At 39.2% G+C, this 23,314-nt stretch overlaps 1 protein-coding gene across 4 annotated transcripts; it reads left to right on the forward strand.

Annotated features, from left to right (window-relative positions):
• The first annotated feature begins 726 nt into the window (after nt 1-726).
• On the forward strand, nt 727-22,436 carry glra2 (glycine receptor, alpha 2). 4 transcript variants are annotated; one of them, XM_058082279.1, is made up of 10 exons: nt 727-1,143; nt 1,344-1,465; nt 6,322-6,389; nt 9,502-9,725; nt 12,313-12,395; nt 12,466-12,603; nt 13,149-13,363; nt 17,977-18,126; nt 19,661-19,956; nt 20,073-22,436. In XM_058082279.1, exons 1-10 carry the CDS (start codon nt 1,076-1,078, stop codon nt 20,083-20,085), a joined length of 1,377 nt encoding a protein of 458 aa, XP_057938262.1. In that variant the 5' UTR covers nt 727-1,075; the 3' UTR covers nt 20,086-22,436. The 4 variants fall into 4 exon arrangements, with proteins under 4 accessions (XP_057938262.1, XP_057938263.1, XP_057938259.1 ...); XM_058082280.1 differs by having other exon boundaries at nt 729-1,143; nt 19,661-22,436; XM_058082276.1 differs by lacking the exons at nt 727-1,143; nt 1,344-1,465 and adding an exon at nt 3,799-6,248.
• Nucleotides 22,437-23,314: the final 878 nt, after the last annotated feature.

Below are 23,314 nucleotides of genomic sequence, written 5' to 3' on the forward strand. Positions count from 1 at the left end.
ATTTTAAAAAAAAATGAATCTGAATGGGAATAATTGTCAAAAGGACTACAAATTGGAGCAGGACAGGATTGCCTGGCAGACTTTTGTGGACAAGACACTCTATAATTCCGATAAGTGGACGTTTCACGGTAGCGACATGGAGACACCTTCCGCCCCGTGCAGCCTTGCAGAATATCTCCTCCTCCTTGTCTGTCAGTCACATCTCATCTCGTCTCGCTTGGAAGAGGCCAACCTTTGCGGCATCTCCAATCATATGCCTGGAAATCTGTTTCCAGGGTAACAGGGGTACCAAATACTCTCCATCCAGCAGCCTCTCACTGGTGCACCCTTTGTTTACACTTCTGAGAAAAAGGGGGGCGGGGGGGTCTACACAATTAAAGGCTGACCAACTATGTAAAAGGTTTAAATACAATATTACAATATTTTCATATGAATATAGACTATATTATGAAATGCTCCATAATAATAAATTGCATTTCCACACCATTTCCAAAGATGCATGCATGCAAGAGCCACTTCAAATATGCATAATAGCGAAGCAATCACCCTAAAAAAAAAAAAAAAAATGTGACACACACCGGAAGTCCTCCCTATCAAAATGCAAATGACACATTATTCAAAAGTGACACATCTTATTATGTAACACACGCCGCTGTATTCCAGATTACCTTCCGCGTGTCTTTAAATTGGAACCCAACGCACGTCCGCCACTTGTGCGCCTGCGCGTCAAAAGACCAAAAAGCTCTCCAAGCGTCCAAAGGCGTTGCTCACCCTTTCCTCCACCGTGGCCGCTCCTCCAACCTCCTCCTATTCTTCCGAGGTGATGGAGAGTAGGATGCGTTTTTTTCTTTTTTAATGTTTATTTTTTTTAATTCACCATCGCTGTCATTTTTTTTCCTTTGTGCATCATTTGTGTGCGCGTTTTTTTTTTAATATCTAGTTGTTCTGCAACTAAAGTATGTTGTGGAATGTACCACACGGAAGCTTGCGGGAGGAGATGTCTTTTTGGGTGACCACAGATAGATGGAAGAAGTGAAAGTCAAAAAGTGAGCTCAAACAGCCAACAGCGCCCGGAATGCATCGCTCTTTCGTGATGATTTTGGGAGCTTTGCTTGCGTATTTCATGGAGACGAACAACTTCAGGTGCGTACACGCACACGAACACACACACCTTAAATCATCCAGGGGCTTCAATCTTATCATTTGGACTACAAGTAGCGGACATCGGCTCGATATCACACCGTGCGTAATGCGCTTTAACGCACAATCCCAACCCGCATCACCGGAGCCTGTACAGCGTGTCTGTGTTGTGACTCACTCCCGTCGCCGTGCGTGTGTTGCAGGCTCGTGGACGCCAAGGAACACGACCCCAGGTCTTCATCCAGCATGTCTCCATCGGACTTTCTGGACTCACTCATGGGTCGAACGTCCGGGTACGACGCGCGAATACGACCCAATTTTAAAGGTGTGCATTTAACCGTGTATTACATTCATTTATTTTTTTTACCCCTCCCCCCAAAAATATATAAACTGATCCACTGTTAAGTGATTGACGTTTGGAGATAGCAAAGACGTTGACCTGTCACTCACTTCTGTCTTGTCATTCAATTATGCACCTCATTAGGTACACTTACACAATCTAATCATCTCCAATAGAGAGATGCTTGATCTAAAAACAGGCTTTATTAAAAAATATTATTATTGGAGTTGTATTTTGCAGTGGCTTTGAACTTTAAATATCATATAGGACCTTGCAAAAAGGTAATTAGTGTCATGTTATTTATGTTGTAGTTTGCTTACAGAGATGTTATGAATAATATAACCTCTGCGTTATAGCTAAAAATAGCTATTTAGCAATGTTATAGTAGTGTAACAGTATATGTTGCTTATTCGGCATATTAAAGTCTAAAGCAACGCAATAACAAATAATCAAATTAATATTATTACTATTACTATTGTGCAAGTGCGCCTAATGAAGTGTCCACAACCTCTCATCCTAACATTCCTTCAACCCCGCCCCCAAAACACACACACACACATCATCATTCCATTTCCACATGGACAAATAAATAAAAAAGCAGAGGGTGTGTAAATACCAGAGTCCATCCGGAGGTCTTCCTAAGTGCTGGCAGCAGGCATGAGGGTGTCACCCTGACAGGTCCAAGTGATGGATGGTGCCCCCGTGGCAAGGCTGTAGGCCTCCTGTGTGTTGTGGTGCTCTAGGTGGGGATGCTGCAAACACACAAATAGCATCTGTAGCTGGATAACATAAGGAGAGACCCGGCCCGCTATAAAGTGGCTCAGGTGGGCCCGGATGAGGGTTGTTTGTTTTGTTTTGTTGTTGCCGCAGTTGGAGTCAAGTGGAGTTTACTTACCGTGTATTAGTCATCGCTTGTTTTTAGGAAGGAGAATTAGGACCACGCTGAAAGAAAAAATAAACATACAAAGTCAAACATTTGTATTACAATAGAATGATTTTATGAGAAAAAAATGTAATAATCTGAGAAAAACTTTTCACAGTAATCCCTTTTTTATCACAGTTAATTGCTTCAATGACAAAATAGGATTCCTTATTTATAATGGAATATTTCCATAGCTAGAGCATAGAAAACCTATTTATTTATTATTAGAGACATCAAATAACACCCCTATAGTCGCCTTTATACTCGCATTACCCGATATAGTCGACATAATAAGAGGAAATAAGCCGTTCAACACTTAGACCTGGCTTGTTCCGGAAATGTGTTCTGGTGCTACGGGACCTGAATTGGGTGGAGTGTGTGCCGTTGTGCAGGTCTGGTGCTTGTGTGTCTCCCCCGAACAATAACAATACAATAACATAATACTGACACCTACTGGCTAATGTAGAATGCTACATATCCTAACAATGTCTTTGAATGCAACCTCTGAGTACTTCATTAGTATGCTTGAAAATGCTTCATTTTGGCAGAAAATAAGTCAAATTTTTGAAGTTTTTTTTTTTATGTGAAGCGCGAAATTCGAATTGCTGTATATGACTAAGGAAAAAATTTAATATCTTACATTGTTTATAGAAATTCACAAGAATAAAGATGCAATATCCAAAACCATGACGCTTTACATATTACAAGAAAAAGATGTAATTTTTAATTTTTAAAAAGGGGAAAAAAAGACAAGAATAAAGTCAGAATATTGTGAGAATAAAGTCATATTTTTAAAAAAACATAATTTTATTAGAAAAAAAATACTGGGAAAAAATATTATTTTAATGACCATTAAATTCTAATATGACAGGTTTTTTTTAATTACTTATAATTATTTTAATCCTTTTAAAAATAATAAAAAATACATTTGACAATTTTACAATGTTAGTTACATAACAGAAATGTGTTTTTTTTAATGAGAGGGAAAAAAGTAGTTGTAAGAATTACATGATTGTGATTTTTTTTTAGTGTGATGCCAGCACTCCTTCACAAGTTATACCCCTTTTCCTATTTTTGGTTAAATGTTTGCTGCTGTCACGTCTCCATCACATCCAATGCAGCTACTTCATCTTAAAAAAAAACAAAACAGTAAGCACTCTTGCTCATCACACCTTGACGCGTGTATTACGTTACTGCAGGATGACCTAGATTTTCCCTTTTGCTGACATTGTTGCAAGCTGTTTCCACTTTTATTTTTCTGTTAGTCAGCTGACAACAAAGCCGGGCAAATATTAATACAGAACCCGATGCAATATTGATGAAGAAAGCAGAGGGAAAAGGGCATCGGCGAAGGCTGACAGCTCCACTTTTTTACACATGCAAAATGAAGGTTGGTGGCGACTTTAAATGGCAAATCCTTCCATGACTAGTGACCGGATTGTTTTGTGTGGAAAGTGATACGATTTGAGGCTAAAACTCTAAAAAAAAAATTGAGAGTAAGTGGACGGACTTTGTTTGGTATTCATAAAATAACTGAGGCCAGATCCAATACAAGACCTGGACCCAAAATTCTGACTATTGATTGTCTGTAAAAGTCCGCCGCTAGTATGCAAAATTGATTTTTTAATGATGTTCCAACAGTGTACGTGTCCCTAGGGCATGTTTATCAGCACTGGGCATTAGGAAAATCAATCATCCCTCACTTGTTTGCTCCAGAGGCACTCCAACGCTCGCTTTTGAAGTTGTGGCGACTCGTCACGTCATGAATGAAAAACCTTCCTCGTGGACATGTTGCCTCTCCTAATACGGCCCTGGCTAGGCGAGCCCACCCCACGTATACCCCCACAATAAAAGTGCACAATAGCTCTTCTGGGAGACAGAGTTAATATTAAGTTAATATGAACTAGCTAACAATGCATGTCATGGGAAGTACCTATTTTGACGCTAAAGCCCTCATATAAAAACTGTGTTCCATTTACATAATGGACTTCTATATTGAACAAGCGACAGCGATATTGTTATTGTAACAGAAAAACACGAAAAAACGATATTTTTCTGGCGATTTTGGATCACTGAGGCATACTTCAAAGTTGACAAATACAGTGGAACCTCAGTTAGCGTGTTTTTCAGTTAACATCGAACATTTAGGCCAAAACTTTGCCCCGGTTTAAGCTAATTTTTTTAACTTTTCATGTTAGCATGAAACCAAATATCCTTGTTAGCATCCTTAACTCATTCAATCCCAGACATTTTTCAAAAGCCATCCCTCTCCGTATCGGCCATTTTTGATGATTCTGACTGATTTTTCTAGGCATACTTCAAAGTTGACAAATACAGTGGAACCTCGGTTAGCGTGTTTTTTGGTTAACATCAAACATTTCGGCCAAAACATTGCCCTGGTTTAAGTACATTTTCTAACTTTTCATGTTAGTAATGTACTATGTTCATCCCAAATATCCATGTTAGCATCCTTAACTCATTCAATCCCAGACATTTTTCAAAAGCCATCCCTCTCCGTATCGGACATTTTTGATGATTCTGACTGATTTTTCTAGGCATACTTCAAAGTTGACAAATACAGTGGAACCTCGGTTAGCGTGTTTTTCGGTTAACATCAAACATTTCGGCCAAAACATTGCCCTGGTTTAAGTACATTTTCTAACTTTTCATGTTAGTAATGTACTATGTTCATCCCAAATATCCATGTTAGCATCCTTAACTCATTCAATCCCAGACATTTTTCAAAAGCCATCCCTCTCCGTATCGGACATTTTTGATGATTTTGACGGATTTTTCTAGGCATACTTCAAAGTTGACAAATACAGTGGAACCTCAGTTAGCGTGTTTTTTGGTTAACATCAAACATTTAGGCCAAAACGTTGCCCTGGTTTAAGTACATTTTCTAACCTTTCCTGTTAGTAATGTACTATGTTCATCCCAAATATCCTTGTTAGCATCCTTAACAACAGTTGAACCTCAGTTAGCGTGTTTTTTGGTTAACATCGAACATTTAGACCAAACTTTGCCCCGGTTTAAGCTCATTTTTTTTTAACTTTTCATGTTAGTAATGTACTGCGTGGGTCTAACTGTGTTCCTAATCTATGTTTTTCGGTTAACATCGAACATTTAGGCCACAACGTTGCCCCGGTTTAAGCTCATTTTCTAACTTTTCATGTTAGTAATGTACTATGTTCATCCCAAATATCCATGTTAGCATCCTTATCTCATTCAATCCCAGCACTTTTTCAAAAGCCATCCCTCTCTGTATCGGCCATTTTTGATGATTCTGATTGATTTTTGTAGGCATACTTCAAAGTTGACAAAACAGTGGAACCTCAGTTAGCGTGTTTTTCGGTTAACAATAGTTAGTTACTACCATTTTTCCGTTCTTTAGTTATTGGTATTAGTTATCAGTTCCCTTTCATTCATCATTTACATGTAGTTATGTGCATTTGAATTAGTTTTCTGCAAAACCATACAAATCTGTTTTGGTTAGAGACCACCTCCTGGAACAAATGAATAACGCTAAACAAGGTTCCACTTAAAGTGATTAAATGATACATCAACTGTCCTACGAGGTGGAGCAGCTGCAGGCCAATCGTGCTTTCATCCCCTTGCTCAATCCCTCGTACGTTGTCATCTTCACGACCATTATGGTCACCTCAGTAAAGCCACGCTTTGAGACGCAGGTTTCATGCCATTGTGCACCCGTGAATCAATGCAGCCCAGCGGGAAGCAAAGCAACACATCCAAACGTCATTGTCATTCCATCCCACAGGTCCCCCCGTAAACGTTACATGCAATATTTTTATCAACAGTTTTGGCTCGGTCACAGAGACCACCATGGTGAGTCCTTTGGCATTTTGGCTGCTTTACTGTGCAAACGTGTGAATGTGTTGTCTTGTCCCTCAACCTGCAGGTCCGCCTGTTAATGTTACCTGCAACATATTTATCAACAGCTTTGGTTCTATAGCAGAAACGACAATGGTGAGTTGAGGGAATCACTGAATGAATCACCATCATGCTTCTTTTTTTTTATCATTTTATGAGAAAATCAAATACAGCTGAATCTCTTAGGTTGTATAGTCCAAGTGTTGTACGTAAATTGGGTGTATTTTGCTTTTTCTTTAGATTTTTTTCGGGGTTTTTTTTGGCAATGAGACCCCTGGTTATTACATTAAGATGCTTTTATTGTTTTAACATCTCAATATTAGTGGCGGTGAATTTATTTTTGCATTCGTATGCCAGATAAAACTGAAATCAGAGATGGTCAGCTCAGGAAAGTTTGAAAATAAAATTGTAATATAATAAGTAAATCTTTTATGGGAAGAGTTGTAATGTGAGTAGGAGAAAACACAAGTAATTTTGTCCGAATCTTATGATTTTGACACTTTTATCATATATAACTATATATAATTTGAGAATAAATTACAATAATAGTAGTAATATTGTAGAAACAGGTAGCAGCTGTAATTTTACAAAAAAAAGTTGTAGTATTGCAAAAATAATGACCTAACATGAAATGTAAAACTTATATTATTCATCATATTGAAAATAATTTGATATTTGTGAGAATAAAATTATAATATTGCAAAAAAAATAGTGAAAAAAGTAAACAAAATGACTGTTGTGTTTTACTACATACCTAAATTCAAGTTCTTTTCATAGTTTCAATTTTACATCATCTTAATATTAACAGTGCTTAACTTCATTTTACACTTATATGATAGGTAAATGATAGATAAAACTAAAATGACCAGTACAGTCCTGATTTTTTTTTTATTATTGGCAGATCATGCAGAGAATGTAAATGAAACATTTTGCTTTCAGCTTTATATTAATCCATGTTAATAATTCATACAGTAAATCCCAGCTGGTAAATCATCTCGAGTCCAGCCAATAACGGCAGGGGGTGGCGGGAGCTTCCGAAAGCGCTGATATGCTAAAGTATCCCACAGCTAAGGGGGATAAAAATACAAAAACAAAACCCTGCTCTGCGACGCAACCATCAAAGGCTTCATAATAGCTGATAATCACCACTTAGATCGTGGAATAGAGGATGTTAATTTGCATGCGGGCTGGCAATTACATGGATTTACACACGGGTGTAAACATACGGCGGCGCCAACATGCTGATGAAATGTCAAACAAAATAAGAGCTTGTCATGGCGGTTGACACATGGATCGCTCCGAGCAGCTCGCCGTATCTAATAAACACATCATTTGCTCTCTATTATGGCTGCGGCGTGATTGCAGTTAATGAGAAAAGTTGGTGTGCCGCCACTTCATAATAAGCAACATATTCAATATTTGCCCGAATGCTACTACATGGTGCAGATTCATTTGCATTTCTCATTCACTGTATGATTTATCCCAGGTTTACATTACAGGGCTGCTTGTGTTTGTGATTCATGTTGTGTTTGGATGTTAGCATGACTTTGTTTCTTGCTTTCTTAAGACCGACATTCACCAAAAACAGACACGGTTGTAGTCTCCTGCGAAGCGGATTGTTTTTTTTTTATAAACACCATAGAAATAATCAACTTTAGAGTAGTCAGTGTACAGCTTGTCTTGCGGTGTAACGTCACAGTCCTCTGAAAATGATGTACATTTTCATTTACAGCCTTCTAAATGCGGTTTTCGACATTATTAGAGACCTCCAGACATGAACTAACACCCCTATAGTCACCTTTACAACTGTATTACCAACTATAGTAGCCATAATAACATAAAATAACCCATTTAAGATGTAAATAATCTATGCTACATGCTATCAGTGCACTCACAACTAACTTGTCAACCCACTGGAAAACACAGGAGGTCATTATATGTAACAGTATAACAACATAACGGTTTTACACTTGACTTAAAACACTAAACTCATCACACAGCAACTTAACACCCAAAAGTTATAACCAGGAAATATACTCAATATACAAATACAAGTTTGAGATGAAAAGAACAACTCTTTAAAGTATTTCCATAATGCATCGCATCTGAGCAATGCATTTACCGGGGCACTGCAATGACATCAGCCTCCCTCTGGGCTCTGAGTCCTCTGGAGCCCTCCGCTGGCTCCTCCTCTGCTCCACTAGTGCTTGTCCTCCAATTAAATGGTTTGCATCCTTGTATGTTTCTGGTGTATACATTTGGAGTGTTAAGTTGCTGCGTGATGACTTTAATGTTGTTTGTATGATGATATTTTGAGTCAGACTTATACTGAGTTATAAATTCCTGCAATTTCCAATGGCTTGACAAGCTTTTTTCATAGCTCACGATTGGCTCCTTCTATTGGGGATTATTGTTTATTGATTATTGGAGCTAATTAAAAACCTGCAATAAAAGCCTGTTATTCCAGCGATCGCGCTTATTGCTTATTTTATGCAAAAACAGACATAACGTCAGTTTAAATATGCATACAAGACAGCATGACTTAATATACTGTATATTTCCCAAAATGTAATGGATTCAAGCTGCACACTGACTACTCTAAGTTCAATTAATTTCTGCGGTGGTATTCCTTAATAAGGTATATGTATTTTTTTGGATGAAATGTGAAGTGTATATACACTTTTATGAGATATTGTAGGTAGCCGAGGTCAAACCTGATATGAATCGATACGCATTTTTTTTGTCAGTGTCATATTTCAAATTGTCCATACAACAAAGATATCGATTTTAACGGATAGGTAGCAAAGGTAGCCCGGGTCGAACATCAGCAGAAGGTACAGTATTAACATGCGTTCATACTTGATGTTAGTGCAACAAGAACCATATTGATTTCCGATACAAATTGATCTTCAAAACTGCAGCGCTCATTCGTCTTGATCGACAACATAACCCTATTGATTTGGAATAACACAAGGTCGGACGGCGAGGTCAATTCCTAGCCAATTTCAGCAATTAACGCATCGCGGGGACTACACGTTGCTCTGTTGTGTTTTCTAGTAATGCTTTTTTTAATGCAATTTTCTACGCTACAAAAGAGGAGATATTGTATTAAAAAAAAAAACAATGCTTTGTGTCACCAGTGTGTGCTGTCTCACAAGCCCAATCACTGTGCCACAAAATATGCAAAGCCGCGTGTTCGTGTCTGCAGGATTACAGAGTGAATATCTTCCTGCGGCAGAAGTGGAATGACCCCCGTTTGGCGTACAGCAAATACCCAGACTCCTCACTGGACTTGGACCCGTCCATGTTGGACTCCATATGGAAGCCTGACCTCTTCTTTGCCAACGAGAAGGGCGCCAACTTCCACGATGTCACCACGGATAACAAGCTGTTGAGGATCTTCAAGAACGGGAATGTCCTCTACAGTATAAGGTGAATGGGAAGGAAATACATTGGAATTGTAAAATAAGCACAGATTGTCTTGTATTTCAGGTCTGGAAATGTATTTGGCAGAGCTTTTCTCCCTGTCACTCACTCGCTGTTTTATTGCAATCTATGAGTTACGCCGGTGACATTTAGTTAAAAAAAAATGTTGACTTTGTTATTGTATGATTTAGTTCAGGGGTGGCCAAAGTGTGACCTGAAAAAAAAATATTAATAATAATAAAAAATTATAAACAATGTCAAAACTGAAAAACAGCCATTTTATGAGCATAAAATAATGAGAAAATAATGAGAAAAAAGTCTTAATATTATGAGAATATTGAATTCATACTATATTAGTCGGGGAAAATCCTTTTAGAAGCATAATGTTGAAATATAAATGTAATACATTTTTATACAAGTCATAACATGATAAGAAGCAAGCAAAAAAAAAGTAAGCAAATAAATTTGTTTTTGGACAATTAAGTTGGGACAAAGTTATATTCATTCATTCATTTTCTACCGCTTTTTCCTCACGAGGGTCGCGGGGGTGCTGGAGCCTATCCCAGCTGTCTTCGGGCGAGAGGCGGGGTACACCCTGGACTGGTCGCCAGCCAATCACAGGGCACATATAGACAAACAACCATTCACACTCACATTCATACCTATGGACAATTTGGAGTGGCCAATTAACCTAGCATGTTTTTGGAATGTGGGAGGAAACCGGAGTACCCGGGGAAAACCCACGCATGCACGGGGAGAACATGCAAACTCCACACAGAGATGCCCGAGGGTGGAATTGAACCCTCGTCTCCTAGCTGTGAGGTCTGCGTGCTAACCACTAGACCGCCGTGCCGCCACAAAGTTATATTATGAAGTCAAAATATTATGGGAATACAGTTAAAATATTCATAAAAATGTATGAGAAGGAAGTTGAAATATTTTGAAACACCTGAAAAATGGACAAAAAATATGTTTTGTCACCTACTATAAATAGTGTCGGTTCTAGCTACGGGCCACGACGTCCTGTAGAACGCCAACGTATAACTTAATATTAGGGATGTCCGATAATTATCGGTACTGATAATTATCGTCCCGATATCAGCCTAAAAATGCAATATGAGTCAATATTGGTATCAGATTTTTTTACTGATATTAAAACAATACTGTATACAAGACATATGTGTTCATTCCATCACAGGAGATATGTTATGTTACACGTATCGATATCGGAAATTGAAATTTCGAGAATATCGGCATATTTTTTTCGGAAAAAAAATCCAATATCGGACATCTTTCTTTAATAAAGTTATAAAAACTATATTTTTAAGTAGAAACTAGTAGTGTAACTTTGTGTGTGTGTCTGGGGTGGAGGGTGTAAACGTACCCGCATCCTTTACACAGTACATTACACAGTACACACTAGTGGTGTGTCGTTCATGAACGAACGGGTCAAAAGAACTAGTTCTTTTTTGTGAACGAAATGAACAACGTCACTACTGAAAGACCGAGACCGAGAGATTGACCGACACTGTCGGTGACCTTGTTCATTCCGTTCACAAAAAAGAACTAATTCTTTTGACTCGTTCGTTCATGACCGACACACCACTCATCATCACGTGTTGTTGAGCTGTTGAGTCAAAACGAACGTGAACATGAGCGAACGGACTGATTCGACATGGCTGATCGGGTCTTTGCACAAGGGGGAGATCACAAGTTAATGACCAATTGAACGAAATGAACGAATCTTTTTACTGAATGAACCGTAATGAAGGGTTTTACCCACCACTAGTATACATACAGTTCATACAGCGGTCGAAAAATAAAGTTTTTAGTACGCAGTTACAGGACCACATTTTTTTCCCATCAAACTAATTAAAAGTAAAGGTTTACTTTACTGAAGCTTTCTGTAAAAAAAAAATGAATATTAGCACATATCTTGGTGGTCATCAGGCCTTCAAGGTAGTCAGGAGACAGTTTCAATTAGATTTGATCCCATTGTGATTGTTCCTTTGACATCATCTCATTCATGCATGTACATTTGGAATAAAAGGTAATCTATGGGTTTTCTTCTTCAAAGGATCAAAAGATAAAAAAACGGGAAGTCATGCTGGGATTGCTGGACTTTGTGGACATTCCGACAAGACTCCGAAGCCGGATTGGGGAACTTTAATTAAAGCCAAATAGCTAAGAGTCAAAATGAAAAAGGGGGGGAAGAGGGGGAATAAAACAGCACATATGTGAAAATATTTCATTCCATTTCAATATAACTTACATCGGGAGCAGAATTCAATTTTCTCCGTGGAGATGCCGACATGGAGCCGAAAGTGTTTCAGTCTATTAGGGAGGCCGGTTGCTCAGGTGTCGACGCCGCGAGATGAAAGCTGGTTAGTCTCCATCGCCCGCTCACCGATCGGACACCTGAATGCATCGCCCGAGACAATAAGTTGCAGTAATGAAAGTGTGATTGGAAGCCGCTGGAGTGAATCCTTGGTGATCTGTCCTGACGGAGTGCATGGGACACAGAAGAAGAGCGAGAGTGTATCCAACTTTACCTCTTTTTTTTGTGCTCCTATTCATTTGTTGTGTGTCATAGATTGACCCTCATCCTGTCCTGCCCGATGGATCTCAAGAACTTCCCCATGGATGTCCAAACTTGTACAATGCAACTGGAGAGTTGTAAGCACACATTTGCATAACAAAGTTCCTGGGAACAAAATAGGATTTAATTTTTTTCCCCATCTTATAGTCGGCTACACCATGAATGACCTCATCTTCGAGTGGCTGGAGACCGGCGCCGTGCAAGTGTCAGATGGTTTGACGCTGCCTCAGTTCATCATGAGGGAGGAGAAGGAGCTGGGCTACTGCACCAAACACTACAACACAGGTCAGTATGATGCAATACAGTAAACCTCGGATATATCGGATTCAATTGTTTCCACTGGTTTTGTTCGATATAAGCGAAATCCGTTATATGCGTATACCGGAAAATGTCCGTTTTACGCATATATGGGATTTATATCCGGTATATGCGTAAATCGGTTTTTATCCGTTATAAAAAGGCACTTCCTTGACTATGTTTCCAATGTACCTGGACGCGCAGGCAACGCTGCAAACGCTGCAAATGACGTCGTATAGCGGCCTGTCACGATTCGGCGAATCGGAGCGGCACGATGCGGCCATCCGATATATGCGAGGGAAATTTCATGGAAATGCATTGGAACGGGACTGGAGATTTTGTCCCAAATAGGCGAAATCCGTTATAAAAAAATCCGATATATGCAATGAATTTTTATTGGAAATGCATTACAGAAAAATCGGTTCTTTTTTTATCTGTCCGTTGTGAGCGAATTTCCGATATATCCGAGGTTTATTGTACTTCCATCCCACGTATGACATTCCCAGCATCTGGAATATTTTCTTTCCGAACAGGCAAATTCACTTGCATTGAGGTGAAATTCCATCTGGAGCGTCAGATGGGCTACTATCTGATCCAGATGTACATCCCCTCCCTCCTCATCGTCATCCTCTCGTGGGTGTCTTTTTGGATCAACATGGATGCCGCGCCCGCCAGGGTGGCATTGGGTATCACCACGGTGCTCACCATGACCACACAGAGCTCCGGCTCCAGAGCTTCTCTTCCAAAGGTAAGACGAAGCGTCGGAGCGCTTTTGGTAGCGGTGCTGATAGAAACGGTGGTAACCCGGACCCAGGGGCGTCACTAGGGAGGGCGGGGCTTATGCAAAGAACACAGGATGCACAGGATATGAATTAATGTAGTAAACATAAAAAAAAATGAAAATAACAAAGAACCGTGAAAAAACATTCCCACCAGTGATGTCGCCGGAAAATAGTCCAATCCATTTCTGCCAAAGACAGTTGGAGCTTTTCTTCCTGTCACTTACACATCATCAGTGACACCAAGAGATGATGACGTGATATGATATCATTTTGATTGCAATCTACCGGTTATTGCACTAATTATTATTCTTAAAAGACATTTTTCCACAAACGTTTTGAAAAGGAGTTGTGTTATATTACAGTAAAGTGCAACCTCAGTTAGCATGTTTTTCGGTTAACATCGAACATTTAGGCCAAAACGTTGCCCCGGTTTAAGTACATTTTCTGACTTTTCATGTTAGTAATGTACTGCGTGAGTCCAACGGTGTTCCTAATCTATGTTCATCCCAAATATCCATGTTAGCATCCTTAACTCATTCAATCCCAGACATTTTTCAAAAGCCATCCCTCTCCGTATCGGCCATTTTTGATGATTTTGACAGATTTTTCTAGGCATACTTCAAAGTTGACAAATACAGTGGAACCTCAGTTAGCGTGTTTTTCGGTTAACATCGAACATTTAGGCCAAAACCTTGTCCTGGTTTAAGTACATTTTCTAACTTTTCATGTTAGTAATGTACTGCGTGAGTCCAACAGTGTTCTTAATTTATGTTCATCCCAAATATCCATGTTAGCATCCTTAAATCATTCAATCCCAGATATTTTTCAAAAGCCATCCCTCTCCGTATCGGCCATTTATGATGATTCTGACTGATTTTTCGAGGCATACGTAAAAGATTACAAATACAGTGGAACCTCAGTTAGCGTGTTTTTCGGTTAACATCAAACATTTAGGCCAAAACGTTGCCCTGGTTTGTTAATAATGTACTGCGAAAGTCCAACGGTGTTCCTAATCTATGTTCATCCCAAATATCCTTGTTAGCATCCTTAACTCATTCAATCCCTGACATTTTTCAAAAGCCATCCCTCTCCGTATCGGCCATTTTTGATGATTTTGACTGATTTTTCGAGGCATATTTCAAAGTTGACAAATACAGTGGAACCTCAGTTAGCGTGTTTTTCGGTTAACATCAAACATTTAGGCCAAAACGTCGCCCCGGTTTAAGTACATTTTCTAACTTTTCATGTTAGTAATGTACTGCGTGAGTCAAACAGTGTTCCTAATCTATGTTCATCCCAAATATCCATGTTAGCATCCTTAACTCATTCAATCCCAGACATTTTTCAAAAGCCCCCCCTCTACGTATCGGCCATTTTTGATGATTCTGACTGATTTTTCGAGGTATACTTCAAAGTTGACAAAGACAGTGGAACAGTTGGAGACAACAACAAAGACAGTTGGAGCTTTTCTTCCAGTCACTTACACATCATCAGTGACATCAAGAGATGATGACATGATATGATATGATGACATCTTATTTCTTAAAAGACATTTCTCTACAAACGTTTTGAAAAGGAGTTGAGGTATATTACAGTATATTACAGGAACAATCGGCAACATTTTTCTATGTGTTATAAGCTTAACACCTCCTCCGACTGTATGTACGGCATGTGTGATGCCCCCCCCCCCCCCCCCCCCCCCACAACAGCACCCTTACTTGTTGTTTGTTTTAACTAATAAGATTTTTTAAGTGAACGCAGTGTTGATTTGCATCTTGTCCAGAATGTAATGAGGTCTCTAAAGACACATGACCCAATTCCAAGTTTCATTAAAACTGGGAATTTTTTTTTGCAAAATACTCCTCATAGTCCAAAAAAGTAGAAATATGTGTTATTTAGAATAATGCATTACTTTAATACTGTAGTTATTCTTGGTTATTGTTATGTAAAGTGATGACTAGAAATATTCATTCATTCATTTTCTACTGCTTATCCTCACAAGGGGGTGCTGGAGCCTATCCCAGCTGTCTGTCTGTGGAGAGAGGAAGGGTACACCCTGGACTGGTGGCCAGCCAATCACAGGGCACATATAGACAAACAACCATTCACACTCACATTCATACCTATGGACAATTTGGAGTGGCTAATTAACCTAGCATGTTTTTGGAATGTGGGAGGAAACCGGAGTACCCGGAGAAAACCCACGCATGCACGGGGAGAACATGCAAACTCCACACAGAGATGGCTGATGGTGGAATTGAACACGGGGTCTCCAAGCTGTGAGGTCTGCGCGCTAACCACTCGACCGCCGTGCAGCTGAAAACCCATTCATGACCTTCTAAATACAGTTTTAAAATTATTAGAGTCTTCTATACCTTAAATAACACCCCTACAGTCACCTTTACACTCATTCATTCATTCTTTTTCTACCGTTTATCTTCACAAGTGTCGCGGAGGGTGCTGGAGCCTATCCCAGCTGTCTTGGGGCAAGAGGCGGGGTACACCGGGCACATATAGACAAACAACCATTCACACTCACATTCATACCTATGGACAATTTGGAGTAGCTAATTAACCTAGCATGTTTTTGGAATGTGGGAGGAAACCGGAGTACCCGGAGAAAACCCACGCATGCACGGGGAGAACATGCAAACTCCACACAGAGATAGGCGAGGGTGGAATTGAACACGGGTCTCCAAGCTGTGAGGTCTGCGCGCTAACCACTCGTCCGCCGTGCAGCCGAAAACCTGTTCATGACCTTCAAAATACATTTTTTAACATGATTAGAGTCCTCTAGATCATAAATAACACCCCTACAGTCACCTTTAAACTCATTCATTCATGCATTCTTTTTCTACCGCTTATCTTCACAAGGGTCGCGGGGGTGCTGGAGCAGAAATATATATATATCAGTATTTGATTTGTCCTTGGTGGATACGTGGGTGACTAATTATGTATTATTCTAGTATAAATCAGTGACATATTTGCCTTATTAAGACTTTTGGCTGTGATCGTATTTATCTTTAGCTATAGCAAACCTGAGCAGAACATTCCATATGGAAGTATTCCAATTATCAGCCAACAAAAGAAGCCAAGGAAAATTAATTAAAAGGAGGCGTTTCTTATCAAGGGGTTGGTTTTGTATCGTACTAATGTCAACAATACTTCCTTTTAACACAAGCTGGAAATATGTCATGTGTACAGGAAGAACAACATACATATAATACTGAGGAATATTTTAATGTGATGGGGACTCCCTAGGGTGGATACCGAAACCACGTTTCCACCGGGTGATTCAGTTCAGTCGCTAGGATGGTTTCTTCTTCGCATGTTTTTACCATCAAAATGGTTCGTTTGAGAAAAAACACGTTTTGTGTTATTCCCGGTTGCTGGGTTAATAATTCCCGATTAACCGGTCGACATATCCAACGCCTCCAGCGGCACCCTTTAGGTACCGTAACCATTCGGGTACCGACTTCACCGCCAAGGGGGCTAGCTTAACTTTTGATATCGACGATGCAAAAAAAAAAAAAATTGCTATTGAACTTTTAGAAACGGGACTTTTAGTTCATGACCTTCTAAATACAGTTTTTAACATTATTAGAGTCCTCTAGACCTGAACTAACACCCCTAGAGTCACCTTTACACTCATTCATTTATACATTCATTCATTCGTTCTTTTTCTACAGAAATATATACTATATCAGTATTTGATTTGTCCTTGGTGGATACGTGGGTGACTAATTATGTATTATTCTAGTATAAATCAGTGACATATTCGCCTTATTAAGACTTTTGGCTGTGATCGTATTTATCTTTAGCTGTAGCAAACTTGAGCAGAACATTCCATATGGAAGTATTCCAATTATCAGCCAACAAAAGAAGCTAAGGAGAATTAATCACCCAAGTACCTGCATAGGTCCTGCAAACTACTTCCTAAGAAGCCACTTTGTACTTTTTGTTTAGAACCGGACTGAATTCAAAGGAAGGATCCTTTAAAGTAGAGTCTTGTGGACATGACTAATCCGTATCCGAGTTCTAAGAAATCCTACAAAGAGACCACTGCAGGTATCTCGGTAAATTGCCGCACACGTATTGAATACTTGAGATACTTGAGAGTTTGATGTTGGCGATGCGTTCAAAGTCTTTGCACGAGCAGAGCCGTCCTATATTGATATGTCTCCAACATAAAAGACATTAATAAGGTGATGAATGCTGCCACGGTGGAAACAATAACTGGGTATGCTTGCGTGCCTTCATAAAGCTGAGATGTTGCGTTCCAAATGCTAATCGGCAGACGCAGAAGAAGCGAGGCCATCCTCGGTGAGCAGCTTTTTATCTCCCTGGCCGATGATGACAAGCTGATATCTCCATCCAATCCTGCTTCTTCTTTTGTTTTGTATCCCAGGTGGTTATTAGTTCCGCAGTTTAGGTGTTACGGTCATGTAAACACCGCCGCTCAGATTCATTTATTAGGATACATATCTGCCATGGTTTATTTCATATCTCGCATATTTCATATCTTATTTTTTCCGCGCTCGGAAGAAGATGTAACACAAACTTTACCTGTCGCCCGCAGGTCTCCTACGTGAAAGCCATTGATATCTGGATGGCGGTGTGTCTGCTCTTCGTGTTTGCTGCATTGCTGGAATACGCCGGGGTAAATTTCGTCTCCAGGCAACAGAAAGAGTTCCTCCGCTTGAGGCGAAGACAAAGGAAGAATCACAAGGTAGACTGTTACAGCACCTTCCTTCCTGTTTTTTTTTTTTTTTTTTTTTTTACATCAAGTTTTCACGGGCACGCTGGTGGCATGACAATCATAACAATAGCTCAACTTTGGATGGCCAACTACTACTTATGCAGGATTTGATGTTTTTAGTCATTTTTTTATCAGTATTATAGTCATTATTATGTCATATTATGTCATTATTATTATGTCATTATGTCACTGTATCGTCGTATCACCTTGTACTTCGGTACGTGACAAAAATAAAATTTAAAAAAACACAAAAAAAAACAATTAAATAAAAAAAAAACTTAAACTATAGTAAGAAAGCAGGAAGTGAACAAATGTAACAGTTACTGATTGTAAAAGTAGCAGATGGAGGGGTAGGATTTAATAAAAAAATATATATATAAATTAAAAAAAAACAAAAAACAAAATAAGTAAAAAAAACCCTTCAACTATATTATGAAAGCAGGAAGTGAACAAATGTAACAGTTAGTGATTGTAAAAGTACCAGATGGAGGGGTAGGATTTAATACAAAAATAAATAAAAAAAACAAAAAAAAACAAAAAAAAGTAAAAAAAAAAATTAAACTATATTAGGAAAGCAGGAAGTGAACAAATGTAACAATTACCGATTGTAAAAGTACAAGATGGAGGGGTAGGATTTAATAAAAAAATAAATAAATTAAAAAAAACAAAACAATTAAAAAAAAAAACTTAAACTATATTAGGAAAGCAGGAAGTGAACAAATGTAACAGTTAGTGATTGTAAAAGTACCAGATGGAGGGGTAGGATTTAATAAGCTTTGCTTCTTCCTACTCCTTTTGGACATGTGGAACTGGGAACTGATTATGGGATGCATTCAATTGTAATCTGATGCATGTTCAAATGAAATTAAACCATAAATATTAATTGATATTAATATTGATATAAAATATTAATATTAATTAAACCACACATTTATACTATTTTTATTTACAACATATTGCGCAACTGCAGGGTCTTGAGACACATGCTAACTCGCAAACTAGAGAGCTAGCGACCTAAACGGTAGCCTCCGAGTTATTTCCTTTCAACTTAAATAGCCAAAAACTTACCACTTCCACACGGATAGGGAGGATAACTATTAACAGTTATTTAACCTTTAACATGAACATGAATCAAACGTAATAATTTTTTTCTGGGTACATGATACCATACAGCATCCATATCAAACTTACCACTTCCACACGGATAGGGAGGATAACTATGAACAGTTATTTAACCTTTAACATGAACATGAATCAAACGTAATCATTTTTTTCTGGGTACATGATACCATACAGCATCCATATCAAACATTAAACTTTCATATCAAAACGGGGGCCTCAAACTAGTGTCCTGCGGGCCACATTTGGCCCGCGGGCCGCGTGTTTGAGACCCCTGGCCTTATGCATTATTTTAGCTGTTTGAAGATGTCCAATGATTTCCGTGATTCCCAGTCCAAAATAACATCCGATGCGTCCACATGTGTGTTTCTGCCTCTTGTTCCAGGATGAAGACATGCGTGACGGCCGTTTTCATTTTACTGGCTACAGCGTGAATCAGTGTCTGCCAACGAAGGACGGCTCAGCTGTTAAGAACGCCGCCCCGGCCCTGGCCCCGGCCCCCAACCCCAACCCTCAGTCGTCGCTCCCAAAAGACACGGATATCATGAAGAAAAAGTTTGTGGACCGAGCTAAGAGGATAGACACGATCTCTCGAGCTGCCTTCCCGCTGGCCTTCCTCATCTTTAACGTCTTCTACTGGATCACCTACAAGATCGTCAGGCACGAGGACATCCACAAAAAGTAACCAGGCACAGCATCATATATATATAATATATAATATATAATATTTAATATATATATATATGTCACACCGAGATGACACAGTACAGGATCAATGCCAACTGGTGTTCTTTCAGGGATCGAGTCTGAGGATGTTCACAGTGTGGACGCTCGGTTGGACTGCTGCAATCATTGTCGGAGGAAAACTTAGGGGGGGGACTCGAGCTTTTAGTAGCATTCCGGTTACAGCGGACCAAATCTGTTTTCTAACCCGTCTTGCCTTGAGGTCCGAGGAACAAAGAAACTATTTCTAATTGAAAGGTAGCTTAGTAAAGACTGTAAGGAGGCGTTTCTTATCAAGGGGTTGGTTTTGTATCGTACTAATGTCAACAATACTTCCTTTTAAACACAAGCTGGGAATACGTCATGTGTACAGGAAGAACAACATGCATATAATACTGAGGAATATTTCAATGTGATGGGTGGATACCGAAACCACGTTTCCACCGGGTGATTCAGATTCAGATTCAGTTCAGTCGCTAGGATGGTTTCTTCTTCGCATGTTTTTACCATCAAAATGGTTCGCTTGAGTTTTGTGTTCTTCCCGGTTGCTGGGTTAATAATTCCCGATTAACCGGTCGACTAATCCAACGATTAATCCGACGCCTCCAGCGGCACCCTTTAGGTACCGTAACCATTCGGGTACCGACTTCACCGCCAAGGGGGCTAGCTTAACTTTTGATATCGACGATGCAAAAAAAAAAAAAAAAAATTCCTATTGAACTTTTAGAAACGGGACTTTTAGTTTTTTTTTTCATTTTCATCTAAGGTCCCCAACCCCTGGCACCCACTCACTCCGCATTACTGCAACCTTACTGCAGTGGACTGATTATTTTTACTCACAGTTTACTTCCTATACTTGAAAGGTGGCGGTAATCATTAAAAGGGGACCTATTATGCTCACAGTCGGCCCTCTGTATCGAGTTGTGGACCCCAAAAACACGATAACCCGCACAGAAAGCTGTCTAGATCTTCCAGAATCTGCACCTATTTCAGCCAAATTTCCTCGGCTTTTCAAAATTTTTTTAAATTTTGATTTTAATTTATTCCACCCACGGCCCACCCCACTCCGCTGTGATTGGTAACACTCCTAAGGACTTCCAGACTACTGCCGAACCCTTTTTTCTAATTTTGTCTTTATAGGAGTTGATAATAATAAATGAATAAACAAGCTACTTGAAAAGTTGTTGGGAGCTACTGGCAGCTCATGGTCTACTGGTTGGAGACCCCTGACTTATCGTGTATATCGGTAGTAGGACTATGGTCGGTACACGTTTGCACATTCTATAATGCAACACTTACACAAACCAAACACAGTTAGGACACTGATGATAAATTGTTACTTACAGCTTGCGCTTCGGACTCTTCAACTTTGGAACGGCATCAGATATCCCGGCTTGGTATAGTCCAGTTTCACCCATGCTAGCAAAACAGTCCCGTATTTTTCTCGTCACCTGCAATCTGCAACTCCAACCACTTCGGCCTGATGCCTTTCCTGGAAGACATCGCTCCATGGGAACACAGTGAAATATTTAGCAAAACAGTGTACGCAGCAGAGCAGACGCTAAGACAGGCATGCCCATATAAAGAAGACCAGCTCACTGGGACCTCACAGTGAAAAAAAAAAAAAAACTCCCTGAAAGCAAGCGTTCAGAACCAATCCAAATGCTCAAACTTGGCATCGTTTAACACAATAATACAACATTATAACAATATTTAAAAAATATTTAAAAAGTGGAAAAAGCATAACAGGTCCCCTTTAATAAAAGGTTCCCACATTAATATGACATACATTTTTTTTTAATTTCTAATATGTAAAGTGGTCGGTATTATTAATAACCGGGGGGAGGAGGGATCACGATGACACGCTTGTGCGTGAAATCGATTTTCATATGAATTCCATTTTGGGGTCATGAAGCGATGAAAAGTTAATTTCTACAGTTTTTGGGAACACTTGCTTGTCAAACGGCTTCCTGATTCCTGTCAGTTGTCTTCTGTGTCATCATGTGTTTTTTGTACATTTTGTACATCGCTTTTCCAGTTTGGTTCTTCAGCTGAAAAAGTTCGAGAACCCCTGACAAAATATTTTACATTTGAAAAAGTTTCGAGCGGGTTTAAATGTATCATAGTCCCAAGTAAATAAATCCTTCTCTTGTAGACTTTAAAACTTCTTTTATACTCCGCTGACCTATTTATCTTACCGTGGGAACGCTCACATTTAATTATCTTTGTGTATACTTTGCTGCGCACCTTCTGACACGGCGCCGGGATCGTGACATGACATCCATCTGCAGATAAGCCGGCAGAAAGACGAGATTGAACCCGCCTAACGTTTATGCTATAGAACCCGTAATGGACCTTAAAGGAACGTTTTCTTTCAATGCTATTAATGACTACTTTTATTTATCAGCCTGAACATCAATAAAACTGACTGCACCGTGTTTGCTTCATTTTCTCCCGTCTCATAAAAGGTCAGCTCATGCTTATACATTACTGAATATGACTAGACTTTATATTGCTTTTTCTTTCATATACTATAAACATACAGTCTCCGTTATGAGAGAATCTACTCTGGCCTGATTACAGGTCAGATAAAAAAAAAAAAAAAAAAAGTCTCATATCAGCGAGGTGATGACACCCGGCCATGGATGGCTGCGTGGCCTGGGGGAATGTGGATATTATCTGACAGTGGGTTTCCACCAATGCATGATAATAACGGACCTTCACGTTGTACTGGCTCATGTACCAAAACCAATCCCATGTAAGCCTGCATAAACACTAGAGCAGGGGGTCTCAAACTCAATTTGCCTGGGGGCCACTGGAGCTGGGGTCTGGGTGAGACTGGGCCACATCAGGTTTCCCCCCCCCAAAAAAAACGCATTTATTAAAAACAGAAAAATGAATAAACTTTGCTTTGTTTCCGATTTTCTACAATAAAAGCTCTGATAAAACATTCCACTGTTCTCAAATATCTTAATTTTTATTTTTCTACACAAATAATAAGTAATAAGTAAATAAAAAAATAAGTAATAAATAAATATAATAATAATGATATAATAATAAAATAATTATAATTAAATAATAAAAATAAAAAAATAATAAAAAATTAAAAATTAAGAAAGCACATATAGTTGGGTAGACAAATTATTTTTTTCAGATTAAAATTACCAAAGCATTATTAGAGCCCTGTAGACATGACAAAACACGACTATAGTCACATTTATACTCTTTTTATTTACAACATATTGCGCAACTGCGGCGTCATGAGACACATGCTAACTCGCAAACTAGAGAGCTAGCGACCTAAACGGTAGCCTCC

Source organism: Doryrhamphus excisus, chromosome 9 (genome assembly GCF_030265055.1).
Source record: "Doryrhamphus excisus isolate RoL2022-K1 chromosome 9, RoL_Dexc_1.0, whole genome shotgun sequence".
Classification (NCBI taxonomy): Eukaryota; Metazoa; Chordata; class Actinopteri; order Syngnathiformes; family Syngnathidae; genus Doryrhamphus; species Doryrhamphus excisus.